The sequence below is a fragment of the Pinus tabuliformis genome, chromosome 2_1, assembly GCF_031772625.1.
Source record: "Pinus tabuliformis cultivar Carrire ecotype Pingquan chromosome 2_1, CPIR1, whole genome shotgun sequence".
NCBI lineage: Eukaryota > Viridiplantae > Streptophyta > Pinopsida > Pinales > Pinaceae > Pinus > Pinus tabuliformis.
Genome location: NC_142299.1, coordinates 307,478,539 through 307,497,825, shown reverse-complemented (window position 1 = coordinate 307,497,825; position 19,287 = coordinate 307,478,539). Strand labels below are relative to the sequence as shown.

Below are 19,287 nucleotides of genomic sequence, written 5' to 3'. Positions count from 1 at the left end.
TATATTTTTACCATATAATATAAATGAGTATAATAATATAAAAATGAGTATAATAATATAATTGGCCAAAAATTAAAATAATATTAATAATAATGAAATAAAAATAATAACATTTAAATAATTTTTGTAATGATATTCATTAACCTAACTATTTATATAATTATAATAAAATTTATTTCAATCAAAATATCTAATTAAAATAAAATAATATCCCGAGACGTTGGTGCATCGTAGAACTATTTATATAATTATAATAAAATTTATTTCAATCAAAATATCTAATTAAAATAAAATAATATCCCGAGACGTTGGTGCATCGTAGAAGGAATTTAAGTAGCGTTACCCACTTTTTCCCACCAAAGAGACCACTTCCTCTATTTTTAGCGGTGAATATCCAAATGAATATTCCTCCAATTAACAAATTTCCGACCTCATTATGACATTAATCGCAATGAATTCACGCTAAAATGCCTTTGTCCTGCTTTAAGTATTTCCCACGGACAAACAAATACACAACAAAGTTATTACATAAATAATAATAACAAAAATAGAGATATATATATAGACACTTTGGTCCATTCACTGCTTTTTCGGACACTGATGTTTTTCGTGGCTCGGCTCTTTGACTGTACAGAAGGGTTTACTGTTATAACTACAAATGCAGAAGCCACTCGCACCAGGATTCGATCTAGCAACCTGCTGATGCCCTCGATCCGTCGGCCGATCTGTTCGCAGCTCAACATGAGCTCAAGATGCGCGAATTTTGGCCAATGGGACCGTCGGCTAAGACTAAAAGGCGCTCAAGCAGCTCCTGGAGCGACTAAATCGAGCTCAATTGCCACGCGTTTTAAACGGGCACAGCTTCGGCCGTGACCTTAGGGAATCGGTCGAGGAGCTGCGCAGTTCGAGCTCGTCTGGTAGATATTTGTTTCATTTTTGTTCTTCGCATTTTTAGGGTTTCGATCTTGTCGTGAATAATTTTCAGTGTGCCAGGCATGCGACGGTCACTTGCTGCAGGGGTTGCTGTGCGCGAGGATAGAGGCCCAATTTTGGCATAAAGATCTCTGATTTTGGCGAGATTTCGTTTAATCTGGGTTTCAGGTTTGTTATTTTTAGAATTTGGAGTTTAAATTGAGGACCGGATGCAGCATTAAGTTTTCGAGGCAAAACAGGGTTGTTTTGCTGGACACGGTGGCATAGAAATGGGCTGTTTTCCTTGCTTTAGATCTGGAAAGAAGCCTACAAATCCGGTTAATAAGACCGAAAGCTCTAAGGAGGCGCAGTCAAATTCCTCAAATGGTTCCCATCTTACGGGTAAGCTAAGCTCTCGGGAAACCCTTAACGGATGCATTTTTTATTCAAGTGGGGATTGTATTGCTTTTTAAATCATTACAATGGAAATGTATATGGAATGAAGAAGAATTAGAATTGCCACGAAAAATGATATCTTGCTTCCAATTTTTGTTAAATTTGGCATTGAATGCAATAAAAATGTGAGATTTTATTTTTTGGGGGTAATTTATAGCTTTAGTTTGAATATCTTACTTCCAAATTTTGTTTAATTAACGCGATATAAATGCGGGATATTTATTCATTTTGGGGGTAATTTACAGAATATCTTACTTTAGAATTTTGTTAAATTTGGTATTGAATGCGATAAAAATGCTAGATATAAATTTTTTGGGGTAATTTATAGCTTTATTTTCGAATATACATGTTAATCAAGTCTGGCCGTTAAAAATAAATCTCTTACTTTTTATCTTCTGGTGTTTTGTTTATATTTTATCTTAATTGGTTTTTACTTGGTAGGGGTAATCTGCACCTTCATTTTTAATTACACGTTAGATGATTGACATGCGATGGAAAACAACCTTTATTATATATGCACAACATAGGTTTCAACTGTATGCAATTTATTTTTTTTCGCACCAAGGGAAGCGATTTAATGTGCTCTTTCAGCCCTGGGCGGAAGAGCTGCGTGCTAATAGTTGTAGTGAGAAGTGAATAATTGCACTGAGATTCTTATCTCCCGGGGTTGAAGGGATGTGTCATGTAAAAGTATGCAACGCTATTTAAGTAAGAAGGAAAAGAATGACATCAGAGTTTATGTAAAGAGAAGGTAAAAAAGGCTATTGAAAATAAATAAATAAAATAAACTAGCATAGATCAATCTTACACCTAGGTTTTTAATAGATATGAGTTTAGATGGATCTTAACTTTTATATGCCTGGGTATTAGGAGATTTTGAGTCTTGACAATACCTATGATATTTTTAAAATGTTGGCCGTAGTTGGAATCAGGTCTGATAGCAGTACCACGGAAAGCATCTCTGAAATTACCTATTTTGAAATACACAAAACAGCAAATGCTAGAGCAGTTGCAATTTTTTTAAAAATGTTTCTTATGAGTGCTAAAAAAATCAATATTTGTGTATGAAGTTCGAACATATTTAAAGAGACAAAAAGGGTTATAAAGGCAACTAGCGTAGGTACTCTCTTTGAGGTTATTAAAATTTCAAAATTTAAGGCAAACCTTTTCTAATTATCAAATATAGCAAAATGCAGCAAAGTGCCAAGATTACAAGTTAGAAATGACCAAGACTCCAAAAATTATGAACACCATCACATTTGATACAAAAAATTTAACAATAGGATCATCTAGACAAAAGATTACGTAGCTGTTGTGAACAACGCAGTGTTTGGGGAATCACTGTTGTTGCATGGTTTTCCCCATCCCTTGATTTGAGGCTCAGTTTCTTGCAGAGAGAGATTCAGATAAATTAATTAAACAAATGCACACTTCAGGTTTGTGATTCATTAATTGTAGAAAAAAGATAATAGTTACATGAATTTGTTTAAAATATATATGGAAATTAAACAAAACTGCTTGCTTCTCTTTTTGACGAGAAATAAAAAAATCAGATTGATATGGCCAGAAAACATTATTGTTGACTTTTGAAACATTTGAGATCTGGAAAATGGGGAATGCAGTTTCGTTGTCACCAGATTGATTTTTTTAGAATGATGGATTATAGTGCATTCAGTTGCTCCGAAAAGTAGACTTGCCTTCGTAACTTTCCTGTGCACTGTTCGAACATTAATGGTTATAGTTAAAAATATGAAGGGGTTGTGTGTCCAAGCTTCAATTTATATGGTGCTTCTGTGTTAAAATCTGGATCTTTCCCTTGTAGCATTCTTTTAGCATTTTGACCCTTTCTTATGTGTCAAAATGGTCTCTGCAGACTAGAGTTCTCTTATTGGAAGGAGTTTAATGTCATAAGTAGATGATACATTTCGTTCTGTATAGCTGCCACCCTTAATTACATGAATTAATTTTGCATACGGATAGACTACTTGTGCATTTGAATAGATATGATACCAAAACTAGGCATGACCACAATGCACTGAACTTGTTTATATTCTCTCTTATGCTGAATGCAGAAAAGCACAAGTCAAAAAATTCTGATAGCAAGAAGGAGGCTCCTAAAGAAGGAGCTCCACATATAGCTGCTCAAACTTTTACTTTTCGTGAGCTTGCTGCAGCTACAAAGAACTTCAGACCTGAATGCCTTTTAGGTGAAGGTGGCTTTGGCCGAGTGTACAAGGGGCGTTTAGAGAGTACAGGGCAGGCAAGTTACTCCTCATGATATTTGCATAGGCGACATGCACCTTCTAGTTTTCATTTAGTGTTTCAGCTGAAGGCAATGCTTAGAAACTTTATCTTTCTGCTGGGCTTTTTGTGGTGGCAGGTTGTTGCAGTTAAGCAGCTAGACAGAAATGGACTCCAAGGAAACAGGGAATTTCTTGTGGAAGTACTCATGCTTAGTCTTCTACACCATCCTAATTTAGTAAACTTGATAGGTTATTGCGCCGATGGTGATCAACGACTTCTTGTCTATGAGTATATGCCTATGGGATCTTTGGAAGATCATCTTCATGGTCAGTACACCTAACCTGTACTGCAATAAAATGCAGATTCAAAACATTTATGCTAAAGTGCATGCTTATGGGGCTGTTTAAGCATTAACATTTTGTACATGAGATAGTTGCAAACAGTAGAAGTCCATGCAGTGGATCCAAATTCATACCTTGTAAAACTCCATTTCTTAAATTATATGAATATTTGAGTTGGGTCCTATGTTTCATAACTCTAAATTCCCTGGCTTTTGTTTGCTGTTTTAGCACTCAACATAGTGGGTGGTCTTCTCTAACTGTCCATTTCCTGTCCTCTTTGTTCTTTGACCCCCTTCTTGTCCTTTTATCTGGTGAAGATCCTGCACTTTCTCAAGTGCTGCTTTATATAAATATTCTGTTTGCACCTCTTTCATAGCCTTGTCCTAACCTGAGATTGACCTTATATACTGTAGTAGCCTCTCATATTTTTTATCTACCCTACACTGATGTAATTTATCTCCCCATTATAAACCAAAATTTTGCTGTCCTAAGCAAAGATAATTACTTTCAGAACCAAATTGAAAAAATAAAATGTTTTGTAGAGTCATATACAGGAATCAAGATCCACTGATATCAGCATTATTGGACAGAGCATAGCTGTATAATGGTTACAAAGTAGGCCCTAATAAAGACAAATAATTATATGTTCTTGAATCTAGATTCTAAACTGAACAAGACATAATTATATGATCTACTAAGCTTCTGTAAGTCTCTTGCCACATGCAATTTCCAAGTTCTTCTCCCATAGCCTTTAAAGAGTGGTAGATAAAGATATGGATATTAGTCCCTATTGGTTGCCAAAGTTAGCAAATCTCCAAAGATGATGTAACAACTCTACTAGTCTGAAGATTGTCCCAATCTACAAGTGGCGTGCCACAAACTTTGCCTGAACGATAGGATGGGGATCTGTCCTCTTGCATATGGGGTGGGGAATTTGGCGGTGGCCTTGAAGAGTGGTAGGTAGGATTTGGATACTAGTCCCTGTTGGTTGCCAAGATAGCAAGTCTTTGAACATGATGTGACAACTCTACTAGTCTGAAAATGGTCTCAATCTAGAAGGCGTGTGCCATGAACTCTACTTGTAGAATATCATACCTTGTAGAATATCCATTTCTTAAATTATATATGAATATTTGAGTTGGAACCCATGATTCATAACTCTAAATTACTTGGCTTTTGTTTGTTGTTTTAGCACTTAGCATAGTGGGTGGGTGTCTCCAACTATCCATTTCCTGCCCTCTTTGTTATTTGTTCTCTTATCCCCCACTCATCCTTTGCATTTTGAATATTTGGTGAATATCTTGCACTTTCTCAAGTGGCTGCTCTATATAAATCTTTCGTTTGCACCTCTTTTGTATCCTTGCCATAACCTGAGATTGTCCTTATATACTGTAGTAGCCCCTTTTATTTTATGATCTATTAATTTCTCGTAAGCCTCTTGGCACTTGAAATTTCCAACTCATCCTTTGCATTTTGAATATTTGGTGAATATCTTGCACTTTCTCAAGTGGCTGCTCTATATAAATCTTTCGTTTGCACCTCTTTTGTATCCTTGCCATAACCTCAGATTGTCCTTATATACTGTAGTAGCCCCTTTTATTTTATGATCTATTAATTTCTCGTAAGCCTCTTGTCACTTGAAATTTCCAATTTCTTCTCATGTGGCCTTTGAAGTGTGGTAGGTAAAGATATGGATATTAGTCCCTGTCGTTTGCCAAAGTTAGGAAGTCTCCAAAGATGATTTAACAACTCTAATAGTCTTAAGATGGTCTTAATCTAGAAGGGGTGTGTCACAAACTTGCTTGAACGATAGGGTGAGGAACTTGCCTCTTGCATATGGGGTGTGGGGGGGGGGAATTGGGTGGTGACCTTGAAGAGTGGTAGGTAAGATTTGGGTATTAGTTCTTGTTGGTTCCCAAGTTAGCAAATCTCCGATAATGATGTAACAACTTTACTAGTTTGAAAATTGTCTCAATTTAGAAGGGGCATGCCACAAACTCATCTTGTAGAATATGATACCTTGTAGAATATCCATTAATTAAATTATATATGAATATTTGAGTTGGAACCCATGATTCATAACTCTAAATTCCTTGGCTTTTGTTTGCTGTTTTAGCACTTAGCATAGTGGGTGGCCTTCTCCAACTATCCATTTCCTGCTCTCTTTGTTCTTTGTTCTCTTGCCCCCTCTTGTCCTTTGTTGCATTGTGAATATTTGTTTAGATCCCACACTTTCTCTAGTGTTGCTCTATATAAATCTTCCGTTTGCACCTCTTTCATATCCTTGCCCTATCCTAAGATTGACCTTATATAATGTAGTAGCCCCTTCTATGTTTTTTTATCTACCCCACACTGTTGTAATTTATCTCCCATTACAAACCAACATTTTGTAGTCCTAAGCAAAGATAATTATTTTCAAAACCAAATTGAAAAAATATAGCGCTATGCAAAGTCATATACAAGAATCAAGATCCATTGATATCAGCATTATTGGACAGAGCATAATTATATAATGTTTACAAAATAGGTTTTAATAAAGACACATAATTATATGTTCTCGAATCTAGATTCTAAAGTGAATAAGACATACTTCACCTACTAAGCTTCCTTAAGCCTCTTGCCATGAGAAATTTCTAATTTCTTCTCCAATGGTCTTTGAAGTGTGGTAGGTAATGATATGGATATTAGTCCTTATTGGTTGCCAAGTTAACAAATCTCCAAAGATGATGTAACAACTCTACTAGTTTGAAGATGGTCTCAATCTAGAAGGGGTGTAGCACAAACGATAGGCTGGGGAACTATCCCCTTGCATACGGGGTGTGAGGGGGTGGGAGGGGGATTGGATGGTGGCCTTGAAGAGTGGCAAGTAAGACATGGATATTAGTCCTTGTTGCTTGCCAAGTTAGCAAATCTTCGAAGATGTTGTAACAACTCTAGTAGTTTGAAAATGGTCTTAATTTAGAAGGGGTGTGCCACAAATTCTACATGAACGATAGGCTAGGGAACCATCCTCTTGCATATGATAATATGGTGAAGCAAGAGTGTCTTAACTTTCTCGATACGTGGGCCCGATCTGATTCAAACATGCCAGTGCCCCACACCTTTGAACCATATGAAGTTGTGGGTTTGATGATTGAGTTCATCAGGGCTAATTTAGATGAGATGTCTTGGAAGTGTTGCTAGAAACACTATATTTCTATAAGGAGGAGGGATCCTCGACCTCCTCCTCCCTATAGTAGAAGTGATAATTTGGAAGTGTCTTCTTCAACCATTTGATGTCATAATCTTGGTTTTCCCAAAGTTGATTGTCAATTCTTGAAGGTCGTGAAAACTCAAAAGAGCAAACAACAATTTGTGTAGACCCTCAAGTGTGGAGGCAAAAAGGATCACGTCGTTAGTGAAAAGGAGTAAGCAGTTTAGGACATGGTGGAGGAGGTAACTATTGCCTAGTTGGATGTGCTTGTGTTAGAGCCTATAATGACTCTAGTTGGGTCTATCTACATCCTAAATAAGGTGAGTGAGGGTGCACACATGCTTCACCATAATGGTCCTTGTGATGAAGTTTGAGAACTCATGTGCCATATAAAGGTGACCAAGGATGATCTCATAGAGGTCCATAATAGCGATGATGATAATTATTGAGATACTAATGCCTTTGAGCCTTTGGAACATAATATCCTTTGGAACTGAGTCTAAGGTTTTTCAAAAGTCTACAAAATAGTAGAGGAATTTCAAAGGACAGTGTCTTGTCTCCTTAATAATGGTCTATAGGGTGAGGATATGATCCATTATTTAATACTTTTGTTTGAATCTTGCCTGCCCCCTACCCCAAAGGTCTCTTCTCTTGCATTGTTTAGATGGTTGCAAATAAAGAGCAGTGGCATAGAGCTTGGCGAATGTGTGTCACCATGTCTTGTAATTGTTTGGCTTTGCAATTGGAGCTTGATGCATGAATTGGGTGGATGGTATGTTGTAGGAGTAACCTTGTTCATCTCCTAGATTGATTTCCTAAAATGTGTATTATAATAGAACACAATTATTATAATAGAATGCGTGGCAAGAGGGCTATGGGGCGATAGGTGATTGAGAGAAGTGGGTTGTCTAAGGACATTGTAAAGGACAATGGTGTGAGTGAACATGGATTGTGGGTCAAGATCTGTGGGTAAGTTGGAGTGATAGGGAAAAATGGTGCCCCAAAAGGTTTTTAGGGAGTGGCAGAGTGAGGTGCACATAATTCATTCATGCCTCCTCTGTGCCATGAAGAGGTGTTTCTTACTGTGGAGAAAGAATTAGTAAGATCTTTTATGGGTGTGTGGGAGGTGGGCCTATGAAAGAAAGTGAAATGAAGATACTTATGGTAGGTTTTTTTGTACTCTTTATTGGACCACTTGTTCATGGGATAAAATTTGACTTAAAGGAGCAAGATGGGATGCTGGTGGTGTGAGGGTAAGAACTAAGGGCCACTTCTTGAATTGCTAAGGAAAGACAATCATTATTGGAGGAGGTTGCCCTGAGGGCCTAGAAATTGTTTGGCTAGGATGTAGTCTACCACAATGGCTCCCTTGATATGAGGGAAACACTTGAAATTATTGGAGTTGGGAAATAGGGGATACCATTCAGTTTCACCACATCACAAGAATTATTGGGATCTATGAGGTGTTTGTCATGCATTGAGAGGAGTCCCATAGTATCATTTAATAAATAGCCAAGGAACAACAATTAGCTAAGGAAAGACGTTCAGCTAAGGAAAGACGTTCATATTGGGGGGAGGTTGACTTGATGGCCTAGAAATTAGTTGGCTAGGATGTAGTCTATCATGGTGGCTCCCCTCATATGAGGGTAACACTTGAAATTATTGGAGTTAGGAAATAAGGGATACTATTCAGGCTCACTAAGTCATAGGAATTATTGAGATGCTAGAGGTGTTTGTCATGCAAGAGAAGAGTCTCGTAGTATCATTTGATAACTTGTGAAAATAGAAGCTGACTCGATCTCTTGGAGGCATAGAGCAATCCTTTGATTACTATGTAGGGGAATTTTTTGGACCTTGGTATGGAATTTATAGTCCCCTAGTAGAATGACCTCCTTGAGCACAAAGTAATGGATTATGTCAACATACAATGATACAACTCTTGGTATAGGTCTTAATATGAATCTTTGTGAAGGTCAAAGACTGAAAAGGAAGGTGGGAAACAACAAACCACAAAATAAATATCTTGAGGAATGGGGGATGCACTAATAACTTGGACCCAAATGAATTTGGAAAATTCATCTTAGGCGACCACTATAACTCTGCGTTGAAGGAAATCTCAATAAAGACAAGCTACACCTGTTGAACACCTGGTCTCGTGTATGGAGGGTGATAATTAGTGACATGTTGGATATTGGAGATAATCTTGATGAACCTTGCATGAGGCTAGGTCACTAAGAGAATATTCAAATGCTTGAGTGCGTCAAAGACTACTTTGGGGGAAGACTAAAATGTCTTGTCACAATTCCAATACCCAACTATAATCTCCGAAACCCCTTGTGCCCTCAACGACTCATCATTTAGGGCATGTGTTGTGCGTCCAGCCTAGAGGAGGGGAATCCTAAATGATTGCCTTGAGCTTTCTAATGAGTGCACATTTCAAAAGAAATTTCTTGGATTCTAAATTTGATAATCAATTGGTGTGGGAGTCAAACTTTGTAATTTATAATTCATCGGATCCATCTGTTCCATTTTCTTGATAATATCTTGTCCATATATTGAGCATGTTGGGGGACTTGTAGAGCTAAATTGTTTTCCATTAAGCCTTTTGACCTATCGAGTCACTATACATTTGTAGAGGGGTCCATTTATGGACAATGAATCATTTGAATTCTCATGAGGAATTACAATTCGTTGGACATTGGATAAACCAATGCTCCCCGTGTGTTTCACGACATGGACTAACCGCGTCTCTTGGATCCTTATCTTTGGTGTTGTGATCATTGTCTAACACATGTAGGTTTTGGTCTAATGACAATCGTGATTCCCAATAAGTGGTATCATAGCGTAGGTCACAAGTTTGATACACACTCAACTCGTGTTGGGGGGAGATTATCAGACATTTGATAAACCAATGCTCCCCGAGTGTTTCGTGACATGGACTAAGCACCTTGTGGATCCACTTATCTTTGGTGATGTGATTGTTGACTAAGACCTGCAAGTTTTGGTCTACCAGCAATCGTGATTCCCAACACAATTTTCATGGGCCAGAGAGGTTTTGCGGGGTTTGGTGGATATGGGTAGGCATGAGGATGCTAGGAGAAGCCAGAGAGTATGGGGATGAGGAGGAGGAATGGGTTGATGGTGACAAAAGAGGGCGGTGGAGTGTGGGGGTAGAGAATATGGAGATCAGGCATAAGAGGGAGGGGTTTAATGTGTGACAAAGGAGGGTAGCTAAAGGGGTGAAAAATGGAGATGTGTGGAGTAAGAATGAGAGGGGGGGTTAGGTAGGTGGATGGGCCTATAGTAAGCATATTTAGTTTGGAAATAGAAAGTGCAAATTCATACTTCCCTCCTTCATGCTCTCACTATGTGTGTCATATATGGGATATGTATGGATAAATTACAAATTTACATTCCCTTTATGTCTCCCAATCACAAAAGAATGTCCACATCATTAACCTCTTGGTTTCCATGTTGTTTATCATATAAGCTATCAAAGCACTTACAATTTCCTCATCCTTCAAGGATTTCTATACAAAATCTATCCTCTTGAAATCATGAAGGGATTCATCATTTTGAAAAGGAATGTAGCCCATCGAGCCATTATACTTGATGGAATCCATGATGATGGCTACGTTAATTCCCTCATGCAAATGTACATCATCATCCCAAGATGTTTCTTTCAGATCAAGATGGATTGTGCATAGTCTTCAATAGAATCTTCATTATCAATATTTTTTTTAAAGTGATGCAATAAGGTCTTGAATAACTTTACTGCACTTCTCTTCCTTGAGATTTGAAACCTCATGTACACGTGTCTCATATGATTAAAGGGAAAAATAGTCATCCAAATGAAACTCATTTCCAAACTTCTGCAGGTCTGGCCCATCGAACATTTCTTTGATTCTAGACCAAGGACATACATGCATCATATTTATCCGTGATTCTAGCTCATATAGCTAGTAACCAAACATCAGGATCTTGTGGGCTATTGGCCTATCTGCGTAGTAACCCCAACTCACTCTCTGTGCCTTTCATCAATTATCTATTTCATCATCCATGATACAATTTGAACAAATACACCATTATGATTGATTTTACACTTCTTGTAAATTGGTCTCTACCACGAGGCTTGCCAAGCCTTGTCCTTTCTCCAACTTGGTAGGCTTGATGTCCATGTGATAGTTTTGGATATTGGCTATCCATTTGCTCCTCTTACCATCATAATCACGCTGGCACAAGATTTCCTTTACTGCATGATGAACATATGTTATTATTTTGTAGCAGAGGATATAGTCTCTGAAAACTTTGAGAAATTTTACTAGGGGATATGATTTCCATGATACAATTTGACAATGCACCACTATGATTGAATTACACTTCTTGTAAATTTGGTCTCTACCATGAGGTTTGCCAAGACTCGTCCTTTCTCCAACTTGGTAGGCTTGATGACGATGGGATACTCTTGGATATTGGCCATTCATTTGCCCCTTTTACCATCATAAATATGTTATTATTTTGTAATGGAGGGACATAGTCTCAAAAAACATTGAGAAATTATACTAGGGGATATGATTGCATCTTTATGATTTTAGCTTAGCATCCCTAGATGCTGTGTTGAATACACTATAGGTGGATCAAAACCATGACCATTCTTCTGCAAGAGCACAAAAACCATGGTATGTTGAGATGAAAATGAGAAGGTGAGGAAATTCTTGTTGTAGTCAAGGAATACCAATACTAAAGCTTGCTCTAGGGACTCTTTGATGCCTTCAAATGCCATTCTTGCTTGTTTGCTTCCTCTGATTTCATTCCCTTTCTTCAACATGTTGGTGATTTCCTTGGCTATTATGGTGAAATTTTGGGTGAATCTCTTCAAGCAATTAGTCATTCCCAAAAGTGAGTGGAGAATTGTTTAATGCCTAGGAAGAACCATTACTTTTGTTGCTTCAACTCTTCCTCAATTTATTTTGACACCTGCCTTTGAAATAAGGTTCTCTAATAACTTTTCATTAATCATGTCAAATAATAATGTCATGTAAAAAACCCTCTTGAGGTGATCATGATGATAAGTTGTTATCTTGGAAAAAGTGGTCATATGATCAAAGTACTATGAATTTGTGTTTTTCCATCTACAAAGGAGTAATCCGTTTTTGGTAGGGCATAGTAGTCCTTCAAAGAGATCTTGTTGCCATGAAGTCCACACATACTCTAATTTCCCTATTATCGCTTAGATTCTCCCTACATGAAAAGTCCTAACCACTGCAAGTGGAAAACCCAAGTAAACTATCAGGGAAGCTACCCATTGTCACCTCAACAACTTTGCCACTGTCCACACAATCTAATTTGTTTGTTATCTCTGGGATTCTCCCTACATAAAAAGTCCTAACCTCTACAAAGTGAAAACCTAAGGAAACTATCATGCAAGCTACCCACTGTCACCTCAACAACCTTGCCACCCTCTTCTAGGTTTAGGGATGGTTTCCTATCCAAAGAGGGGATTACCTACCCTTAATCCCAAGCCTATTGTTTAATATGAGAGAGTATGACTTGATTAAATGTTAACTTATTTGGAAGGATATGACCCAATGTTGATTCTTCAAACAATTATTAGTGCAATTTTGTGCAGTGTTTAGAACATGTGAACCACATGATTTAGATAGTGCAAGATGCATCCATAATATATTAATTCAATCCAACAATAAAAATGTTAATGCTGACCAAATAACTCATATCATTTTTTTATGACTTTTTGGGCAAGAAATTGCTTATAGAAAAGGTATGTGTGGTGCTATAGCCCTCAAATGTAGCAACATGGGGCGAATACGAGAAGGTAATTTTCTTGAATGTTGTTTATGGTGCACTATAACAATCAAGTGGGTGAAAGGCTGGTTTTAGGAGACTTAGGGGGGTTTCAATATTATTCAAGGTACATGGAAGTGATGTTCGTGTTTGGTTTGTTTGAGGTAGTTCTACTTGAATGGGTGCCTAGACCTCCAACAAGGTGAGCCTTAAGCTTAATGAGTAGCCTTCTAAAGTCTCAGGTGTATTTGCGTGTATGCCTCCCAAACAACAATTTTATTTGAATAACGACAGACCCTATTGTTATCTATAAATGCCAAAACATATCTCTAACCTATATTTCTAGGGGGAATTTGTTGCTCGAAAGTATATGTGATCATGTTTAGCATAATTGTGTTTGTTAACTTAGAAGTAAATATCATTGTTGCAAGAAAATATTATTGCATCACCATTCATTGCATCACTTTGAATTTCTAAATGTTGGGGTTAGAACCTTAAAAGGTAAACATTATTGGACAAAAGAACTTTGAAATGGTGTAGTTGAAAGAATGAACAATATAATCTTAAATATGGTTCGTTCAATGACATTTTTAAAAATGTAATGTTGATGTTCAGGGTTGATGCAGTTCTACGTGCATTATATATTAAAAATGGATGTCCATCTCATGTTCTCAGAAGCAAGACTCCTTATGAAATGCGGTGTGGCCACTTTCCTTCGGTAAGGCATCTCATGACCTTTGGTTCCACTTGCTCTGCCTTGACCCCTAAGGAACAAAGAAACAAACTTGGTGCAAAGAGTTGAAAGTGTATTTTCTTGGGGTATTTCGATACCTCCAAAGCATATCGTCTCTACAATGAGGTAAATAAGAAGTTTATACTATCTAGAGATGTGATTTTTCTTGAATCTTCCAAGACTAACAATACTGTTGAGCGACAACTTGATTGTTTGGACAAATTCAATCATGAAAAAACTTTTCAAGAATTGCATAATGAGATTCCACATCTTGAAGGGGGATCCTTATTTTGGATCAATCTATGAAATCTCCTTTTGAAGCACTCTCACCCCCTCATGAGGTTCCAACCACTTCTTGAGATCAAGAAGACAATTTGAGTGATGTGATTGAGAGGATTGGAAGGCTAAATCTTGATGCAACCCCATCTCAGTCAACAGAGTAGCTCGAACCATCTCAAAAAGGTTCTCCAAAATGGCTCACTAAAACACTTGAAAGTGTTCATCCTGATGAAGTTGGAAAGATAGAACTAGAAGTTCCATTAGACAAAATGGAGGTGTTGTAGATGATTCTAATTCAATTGATGATATGGATGATTTGTCTACTGATTTTGAACCAACTTCCCTTAAAGAAGTTGCTTCTCATGATGAAGGGAAAGAAGCAATGTAAAAAGAGTATGATGCTCTCATAAAGAATGGAACCTGAAAGCTGGTGAATGTTGGAGAATCTACTAGGGCAACTATTAAAACAATTCTCCTTATCCTTGATAAAAGCTTGCGAACTTATATTATCTTTTTATTGTTCTTAGATTCTTTTCATCAAACAATTGTCAAGAGCATAAACCATGAAGATCTTAAAAGACAGTGGACACAAAATATAGGCTTTAAGCTAGGGAAAAACCCCTCCAAGAGGAAAACCCAAAAATAATCTCCTCTTCTTATAGAATAAGTTCAAATGAGAAATCCAACACCCTAAGACCAAAGCCAAGATCTCCTCCAAGCACCAAGTTAACCCTCTAATAAATGCTTCCTCAAATAAGCTCAAGTCAACAAGGTCATCGAAATTCAAACTTGGTCAAATTAGAGTTTCAACCCTTTATTTCAGACTTGCAAGTTCGGACTTGCGATTCTTGGCCTCTTGCAACTCGAACATGCAATTCTCAGCGGCTTGGAACTCTTTAGAAACCCTAATTTTGCACATGTGGGTAGAAAAGATCAAGTTTTTGTCTTCTACCTTCTCTTTGACTTTCTTATTTGCTTCTAGACTTCTTCGCTCTTCTTTTTTTTGCTTCCTTGTTGCAAATCGAATGTGTGTCAAATGAGGTCGAATTTGCTTCTATATATATGCCTTTCATGAGGTCGAATAACATCTTCTAGTCCGACTTCTCATTGTTAGGCCAACTTGTGCTTGGAGGCTTATTTTGACTTTCTAGACTCAATAAATTTTTTCTAGACCTTAGAAGCATGAAGAACATGCTTAACCTAGTCAATAAATCAAGAGAAGCATGAAACCCATGCTTGAAAATAATATTTTTCTTTCATCTTTTGCTTGATACATAAGATATACATGACATGAGTATAATGAGAATTATGAAGACCAAAACTAGTTATATTTTCCAACACTCCCTCTTAACTAGGGAGGTATTCATAATTGTGCCACTTTTTCTCAAATTGAAGAGTTCTCATAAGAAGAGTCGGATTGATAAGCCATCTTTAAGCATCAACATCATAACCAACATTGTCAACATAGTAAGGCCTTAACTTGACAAGCTCTATTTATATCAGAGCATAATGCTGGGAGGTTTTATGTGAGACACCACACTACCTCTTAAAGGTACATACCCCATTCGGATGTTCACTAGGTATGTCCTTTTAGGACTATTCTTATCTTGGATTCCCAATCCTCAAAGAATATCGGTCCTTTTTGACCACTCTTGTCTTGGATATTTGTTTAATCCTCAAAGAATGTCGGCCAACAAGACAACTTCCGATCTTGGATTCTATATCCTCAAGGAGTATTAATCTTAGATGCTTGTCTAATCCTCAATTCTCCCTCCTAGTGCCTTCACTAATACTTACATCTGTTAGCCCTGGTCTAGTGCATGACACATGGAGAATATGATGTCTTTAACATCATTTCCTCTCAAACTAGAGAAGAGATCCCCATTCCCTCTTGATTGGGGAATAGATTCTTGCTCCTCAAATATTTAAGGAGACTTCTTACTCCCTCTATAACATAGAGGATATGCTTATACTTCTTTTCAATTGGGAAGCTTTCTAGTGTGTCTTCATCAATACATCAACTACTTGTCCTTCATGGAGATCTTCAAGTAGCTACATCGCTCCTCTATTTTGTATCTTCATGAAATTGAGCTCTCATCTTCTTGAATGTATTGGAGCCAAATTGTGACAGGATTTGGGCCATCAACCTTTCAATTCACTTTCCTCTAGTCATCATCAACAAAGGCATTATATTTAGCCCAATCAAAACAGAGCTTGGTCATTGCTCCCCTTTAGACATGAAAGTGATCATCATGAACATCGGGTTATCTCTTTGTATTGCTACCTCTTGATTCCAAGATGATGTAAACATTTTGACCACACAATCCTTCAAGGATTACCAAAACCATCCAATCAATCCATGTATTCATTGAATTGAGTTCGAAATTAATAATTGTAGATATACTTGCGTCAACTGCCATTATGCAATTTTCTTCCAGGTAACAAAACATATATTGACCAGATAAGCAACATCAATATAAAAATTACCTCAATATCATGGCTTCTTTGGATTCTGCTTCCTTTTGAGATCAACATCCTTTCACATGGTCTATCTTCTTCTTTTACCAAATATCCTTCTCCATGCTAATCACTTGTAATTAAAGTGTCCATGGAACATACTAACCTGTAAGCTATAATTTCTTCTTCCTTGGAGTTGTCATTATCAACTCTCTTTCTTTCTTCAGGAAACCATATTCAATGTTGATCAATATCATCATGTCTAAGTCATGTCATCTTGTGGAAGAGTCTTGATCCTTAACCATTCCAAAGTATGCCAAACTTCTTCTTCCAAGCATTGAGTAACCATATGGAAGACTTACTGAGCACATTTTTATAACCAACTCCTTTTGCAAGATTCTTGTAGATATGAACCCTACCTTAGAGAAGAGTTACTTAAATACATGCATACTTTTGCTTCCATACTATTGAGAAATCTAGGGTAGTGAGATGAGATGGTTTCTTTTAGCTTGATCACTGTTTGTGATGTATTTTTTATTTTACTTCATTTACTTCTTGCTTATTATTATGTGTTCTCTTCATCAAACAACTACCAAAAACAATAAAGAACAATGAGACAAAGGACACAAGATATAGGCGATCAGCCAGGGCCAAAACCTCTCCAATCATGAGAGGAAAACCCACAAAATTCTTCTTCTTATAGAATCTTCAATTGACGAATTCCAAGACCTAGACCCTTGACCAAAACCCCCTCCAAGACCAAGTCAAAGTTTCTCCTTGATGAGCTTCTCTTCCTTGAAGTCAACGTTGGTCAAACTTATTCACTGCTTCAGATTTTGACCCCTTAACTTAGAATTTCAGTTAGCTGTTGCAGATTTGCAATTGCAACTTGTTTTGCAGAAACCCTATGTTACATAAGAGGCTTGGAGATTGACGGATTTCCCTTTTCTCTTCTTCGCTCTAATTGGCTTGCTGGAGAGACCTTTCTTAGCCCAAAATATAGCTCTTGAAGGTCATTGCAACTTTTTGCTTACTGCTGCAGAAACGATGCCCTAACACTTCGCACGTGTGGAGAAGGACCCAAAATAGACCTATAATTGCTTCGATCTTCCTTTCTCTTGCTTCTCCTTGATTAGGCTTCCTTATCTTCCTTGATCGAACTCCTCTATATGCTTGAGTGAGTGTGTCTTGAGTGAGGCCAAGTTCCTATTTATATAGTCTTTCTTGAGCCCTCAAATATGCCGACTTCACCTTCTAGAGAGGCCGACTGCTCCTTTGTAGGCTGACTTGATACTACAAGGTCTTGGAGGGGCATTTGACTTTCACTTTGACTGAAATAATTCTTCTTACAATATGTAACATGCCCAAGAAGGGTTACTCATACATGACAATGACTCTTTTGACTTTTACAGACTCAATGACAAATCCTAGAAGCTTTCAATGGGAGCTTGACTTAAAATAAATTTCCGTTGAGCATGAAACCCATGTCTCAAGAAAAATAATAATAAATTTGTTTTTCTCTTTTCATTGAATACATAAAATCAACATTAACATATGTTATTATGAAGACTAAACCTAGTTACATATTTCAACACATACAACCATCTAGCCTTACTTTCTTTGAATAAGCTTGGTTCCAAACTTATTGAAGAAAAGCTTTCCTTTAAGAGGAGAAAGACTTTAAACCTGCCCCTCAAACTACAACTTGACCATGCATACCTTTGTCCTGCAAGACTATTGTTTGCTTACTAGATGGAATACATACTAGTCATAATGATTCTTCCAAGAACCTTCCTAAATGATGGTTACTATTGGAAGATCTTGATGATCCTTCAACATTATGTTAGAACTGCTTGGATGAACTATAATGTGCAATATGGTCACTCTCCTCATTCTCATAAGCTAGATGATTCCTTCCAAAGCAACTTGATTTTGTAGACTCTAATTCTTCTACTATCATATGCTTCTTTCTATGATGCCATGCTTTACAAAAACCAAAACTCTTCTAGAGAATGCAACGATGCAAGCTACTCTACTTTCTATTTTCTAATAAAAGAAAGACAATTGCAAATGAACCTGATAGTGATGTAGCTTCCTTTATTAGTAAATATCTTTAGGATCTTCTCCTTCCGACTTCTTCTCCAGTTCTCCCTTTTCTTTAGCTATGTGAGCTTCACTCCCTTCCTTTCTTTGGTTGTTCTTCTTATTTGGACAATCCCTCTTAAAATGTCCATACTCATTGTATCCAAAGCATTGAATCTTGGACATATCTGGTTTTCCTTTAGACTTTTCAAACTTTCCTTTCTTCTTCTTCTTGGATTTTACAATAAAGGCTTGAGACTTCTCATTTGATTCGGTGTCATCCTTTGCCTTCACTCTTGTTTCTTCTAAGACACATTGAGCCCATAGTTCATCAAAATTAGTAGTATCCTTTCATGAGTAGACACTAGTTGCAAAATTGCTCCATTCTGGTGGCAAAGCATGTAGTACACAAGTAGTCATTTTTGAATCAGAAATGACTTACCCAAGCCCTTGCAACTCGTCCCTTATTTGTGAGATTTTCATAAGATAAGTGGCCATGTCTTCATCCTTTGACATATTTATTCTATGTGGTTGATAATTGATTCCTCAAGGATATCTTATGACTTGATGTACTTATAGAGTACAACTTCACCAACTTATCATAGATTGCTTTAGATGACTTCAAATCAACAACAAAGGGAATGCGATGATCTTTTATGGATTCAATAAGAATCCTTTGTGCCCTCACTTCTCCCTTCTTGTATTTTGCTAATTCTTGAGTCTTCTCTTTGTCTGGTTTTCACTTCGCCCATAACATATTCCATGACCTCATTTTTTGTGAGCACCAA

The 19,287-nt window shown here is 37.2% G+C and overlaps 1 protein-coding gene across 5 annotated transcripts in view; it reads left to right on the top strand.

The window, feature by feature from the left end:
• Positions 1–571: 571 nt before the first annotated feature.
• LOC149200048 (putative serine/threonine-protein kinase PBL7) overlaps positions 572–19,287 on the top strand; it is a 41,602-nt gene continuing 22,886 nt past the window's right edge. For 2 of the 5 annotated variants that reach the window (XM_089402579.1, XM_089402583.1), the window contains exons 1-4: positions 572–917; positions 994–1,314; positions 3,441–3,628; positions 3,749–3,938. In XM_089402579.1, coding sequence (XP_089258705.1) covers positions 1,203–1,314; positions 3,441–3,628; positions 3,749–3,938 — 490 coding nt within the window. In that variant the 5' untranslated portion in view covers positions 572–917; positions 994–1,202. Of the gene's footprint in view, positions 918–985; positions 1,315–3,440; positions 3,629–3,748; positions 3,939–19,287 lie in introns of all 5 variants that reach the window. The other 3 variants (XM_089402582.1, XM_089402580.1, XM_089402581.1) reach the window with 3 other exon arrangements.